This window comes from Magnolia sinica, chromosome 2, assembly GCF_029962835.1.
Source record: "Magnolia sinica isolate HGM2019 chromosome 2, MsV1, whole genome shotgun sequence".
NCBI lineage: Eukaryota > Viridiplantae > Streptophyta > Magnoliopsida > Magnoliales > Magnoliaceae > Magnolia > Magnolia sinica.
In genome coordinates this window covers 61,135,841-61,140,470 of record NC_080574.1, presented here as the reverse complement: position 1 = coordinate 61,140,470, position 4,630 = coordinate 61,135,841, and the positions used below count along the sequence as shown (strand labels likewise).

Sequence of the window (4,630 nt, the reverse complement as noted above, 5' to 3'; positions counted from 1 at the left end):
AATTCAGTTCTTGCTCCTTCTCCTCGACCCGTTCATCCTAGTCCATCTTCTTCGATGATGAGGTCTTGAACGCGTTCTTAGGCTTTTCCTCCTCCTCAAGAAGGAACTGTTGCCTTTGCCTCTCCATCCCAATCGATAAAGACCTTCGACCACCAAGCAGTAAGATTTCCCCTTCTAAAGGGAAATAGGTCGTAACTGAAGAAATAGAGAAAGAAGAACTAGAGGCAGAAAGCTCAGCCTCGTTGTTTAAAGATACTGCTTCTATCGAATATGACACTGAGGAAGATGACGAAGAAGCTGATGATGATGATGATTTTGAAGAAGGAGAAGTTAATATCAATGATGAGGATGATGCTGATGTTGTTATGGAAAGTGTTCCTACTGATGAAGGACATCCCTCATCGATTCCTCAAAATGTCAAAACTGAAGGTCCTTCTACTGTTGATGTTCCAACAAAAATTCCAACAATAAAAGAGGAAGATGAGGAACCTTTGGATTATGGTGAATATGGATATTCACTACGTAAAATTTTCTTACAATTTTATCATTTAATCTTCCACTTGCTATTACTACTTTATTATTATTGTTTTTTCTTTATTTTGTTTAGGTATTCATGCTACTGATGGCAGAATAGGCGATACTCCTCCTGAAGATTTTCCTCCTGAAGCACTATCAGCTCCGACGAGAATTTTCTTAGTTCCCCTTGTAGCACCAAAGGTGGTAGCCCATGAGATCATTTTTCTAGTGGAACCCACTGACTTACCGACTCCAGGAACTATTGATTCAAGCACCGAAGCTAGAGCCCCTTCTTTTGCATGTATGAGGAACCCATTCTTTCTTCTATTAAAGAGACACAATATCTCGCTGCTCAAGTTCTTGTGAAAGGTATAATTCATTTCCTTCTTCATTTCGTGATTCTTTTTCGTTTACTTTCATAGCTTTATTATAACTTCTCCCATTTACTATTTTGTAGGAAACCCTCCTCGGAGTGGCATAGCTAGCTCTGATTCTATAGCCAAAGTTTCTGATATGTTGTCTTTTGACAAAATCTTGCTGTATAAGTTAACATTAATGAGGAATTCCATGTCAGCAGTTGTCCATATGTTTAAAGATCCCGATCAATGGTTGGATCCTTAAATAATGCCGCAAGGATGGCCAAACTTAATGTTTCTCCAAAACAGGATTCTCTCTTAAGATTTCATGATTCGGTTATCACATTAAAATCAGCAGAAAGCATAGTTGTTGCTTCGGAGATTCTGTAATATGGAAGACAGCTGGCATCTTCTAAGGAGAAAGCTTCCCAAATTGCTTTTGTCATTTCCAGATATTATCAAGAACAGTTATCCCTTCAAGATTAACTAAAAGCCTTTATCGATAATATAACAAATATTTAGAATCAGATTGCTCTCTTAAATAAAGAAATTCAATGGGAGGAGTTTAATATAAAGAATATTCAGGGGAAGATGCAGGCAAATATTCATTTTACAGATGTTGAACAATATGAACTGATTAAAAATGAAGAACTGATTGCCTTTTTAGAGAGGAAACTAGCCGGTGTTCCTGATCATGCAAAAATTATCTATGAGGCTAAAACAAAACACGATGCAGCTAATGTTCAACTCACAGAAGATTTATAAAAATATTTGGAAGCACTAGGCATGGTAGAAGAGTTGTAAAGACTTTATTTTATTTTCTTTTATGATTAGATGTAATTTTCTTTTGAACTATAAGACATATAAATGCATCTCAATGTTCTGGAATACTAATTTCTTTTGAGAGTTTGCTCTTTCTTTTTTTTATCATGCTTGTTAGTACAGGATTTCCTATATGACTTTGCTTTAATAGGCAGAACTAGATTTTAGTTTAGTCAGATAGCCGCGTAGTTTAAGCTCTCGAGTAGTGGAGCAACACAGTTTAAGCTCTTGAGTAGTGGAGCAACACAGTTTTTTAGACTCATAAGTAGTTAGAGTCAGGTCTTATGTGAATGGTCTCTGTAACTCTCATGAGTTCACTAGACTTATCACAGCCCGGGAGTTCACAAATTGCGATCCATCAGAGGGGCCCAGTGAAGATACGGGGACCATGAACTCGGTGGGATTTACCTGCAGGTTTGGCCGTAGTAACTCTCTAAAGTTCACGGGGTGCATAAGGCTACCTTAGGGTACCAAATCCAATGTCATCAGTCCATCAATGAGTAGGCTAAAAACCCTTCCTCATGAGTTACTACTGAAATCAAGCCAGGAATCTGGAGGGTCTTATGCATGGTTGGCCTATCTATGGACAATGGCTAAAGAGCGCACACTGCTGCCCCCTTTTTCTTCATCTGCGAGGTTGGACCCATTCATAAGAGGGCACTTTCTTCCTTTCCCCATAATGTTGTCGAAAGCTATACAGATGGCATTGGTCTCACGTGTGATTGGCCATTTGTGGACTTTCTGGCCGCTTAGGGCTTTTAGTCACTAGCTCCTTCCGCTGCTTGCATGGGTATGCATGTGATGGCCTATATAGGCTTTTTAGGGCCACTGGCTTCTCACTGTTGCCCAAATAATATATGTATATTGCTGATAATGGTAGGCCTGATGCATAGTTGGTCATATAGACTTGGCTAGGCTGCCTTATATAATAAATTGCCATCACTATCTTGAATTTTATGTGGTTAACCATATAGGTTTATTCCACTGTCATGAATAATGAACCAATTATTGATATATTGCCACTGCTGATGAATTTTTGACGACGTCCATGTTGTATTTAAAAAGCGAATCAGTTTGGTGATGATAGAAATTCTGATAAGACTTGTTTGATAGTGACAATGATAGTTGGTAATTAGCGATAATCATCGGCACTTGGTGATGGTTGATGATAATATCATTTTGATGATAATTATAAACGCTTAATCTTGATATGCTTGACATGCTTGAGAATTTTCCCTTTATTCATATATGAACGAAAGAATATAGGGCTTTGCCTTTTGAGGTTGTTTCATCATTTCACTTCATAGTTGCCCCCTTTTGATATAGAAGCATTATTCTGATAATCTTTTGTATCAAAATCGTGTTTACTATCGGAGCCGATATTTCTCGAGGAAGCGAGCGTTGACTGGTATACCAATGCCTCGTCCATCTTAATCTATAACTCTATATGCCCCATTAGAATATACTTCTGTTATGATGTATGACCCATCCCATTTAAGGTAAAACTTTCCCCCGGTTTTGCGGGTGACCGTTATTAGCCTTTTTAACATCAAAACTAGATCACCTTTCTTAAAAGAGTGATGCTTGACTTTCTTATTGAATGCCATGAAAATCCTTACTTGATATAATTGCAATCGTTGTTGAGCTTTTAGCCGCTTTTCATCGACCAAATCTAATTCTGCCAACCTTATTCTTACATTCTCATCATCTGTAATTGATTGATGCACTACTAGTCTAAGTGATGTGACTTGTGTTTCAATCGGAATGATAGCCTCTACACTATAAACTAGTGAATATGGCGTGGTCCTCGTCATCGTCTAATGAGTAGTCCTATAAGCCCATAGAGCCTTTTACAGCTTCTCATCCCAGTCACGCTTATTTCCTATCACCGTCTTTTTCAGTATTTTCACAATCATCTTATTGAATGCATGTGCTAATCCATTGGATAGTGGATAGAAAGGTGTTAAAAATGAGTGATGAATATTGAACTTTAAACACAACTTCTCCATACCCCTATTCTTGAAAGAGGTGTCATTATCTATGATTATTCTTTTTAGGATATCGTGGTGATATATTATTGCATGTAAGATGAAATTAACAATATCCTTCTCTTTGACATTGCGTGATGCAATCGCCTCTATATACTTGGAGAAATAATCCGTCGCTGCTAGTATATATTGTTTTCCTTTAGCTGAAGGCAGATTTATGGGACCGATGACATCAAGTCCCCCGAAGGCTACTGATTGATGAAGGTCTTCAAGAGGAGCATGTATGACGTCTCCATGAATCTGACACTCATGGCATCTCTTCGCATAATCTATAACATCTTTGAACATTGTCGGCCAATAATGCCCCATTCGATGCACCCGATAGAATATGCACCCGATAGAATGAATTTTGGCTAGCTTGATGTGCCCCACACTCTCCAGAGTGAGCTTATTGTAATATTTGACTTGCTTCCTATTTGTTTAAATAACGTAAGAGTATTTCATTGTAAGATCTTCTGTAAAATTCTTCACAACACAATGAATCTGCTCGATCTCTATTTGATTTGCTACCTTTATGCCGGGTCTTCTGGCAAAATATCATACTCGAGATAATCTATGAAAGGCTGGCACCAATCATCTATCGTCATCACCAAACATGATATAGGGAGTGCTTCAACAACTTCATCGATAATTTCTGAAGATGGGAAGAATCTTCTTTCTTCTATTATTACCTGAAGAGGACTTTGATTTGGACAGGATAAAGCAACTGCCAAGCTAGCTAAAGCGTCTGCCCTTTCATTTTTGCATCACGGTACTTGTTGATTTCAACATGATAGAATTGCTCCAGTAGTTGTTGTGCTTTCCAACAATATGGCAAGAGTTTTTGTTTCCTTATTTCAAATTCTATCGTTAATTTATTAATTATCAACTTGGAATCCTTGAAGATCT

The 4,630-nt window shown here is 37.8% G+C and overlaps 1 protein-coding gene across 1 annotated transcript; it reads right to left on the bottom strand.

Annotated features, from left to right (window-relative positions):
• Window positions 1–3,544: 3,544 nt before the first annotated feature.
• LOC131225626 (uncharacterized) lies at window positions 3,545–4,030 on the bottom strand. Its single transcript, XM_058221193.1, has one exon. It carries the CDS (start codon window positions 4,028–4,030, stop codon window positions 3,545–3,547), a length of 486 nt encoding a protein of 161 aa, XP_058077176.1.
• Between the last annotated feature and the right edge of the window lie 600 nt (window positions 4,031–4,630).

What these genes read in the sequence shown, in the direction of transcription:
- LOC131225626 (XM_058221193.1), bottom strand. Translation starts at nt 4,030, where the DNA reads ATGTTCAAAGATGTTATAGATTATGCGAAGAGATGCCATGAGTGTCAG.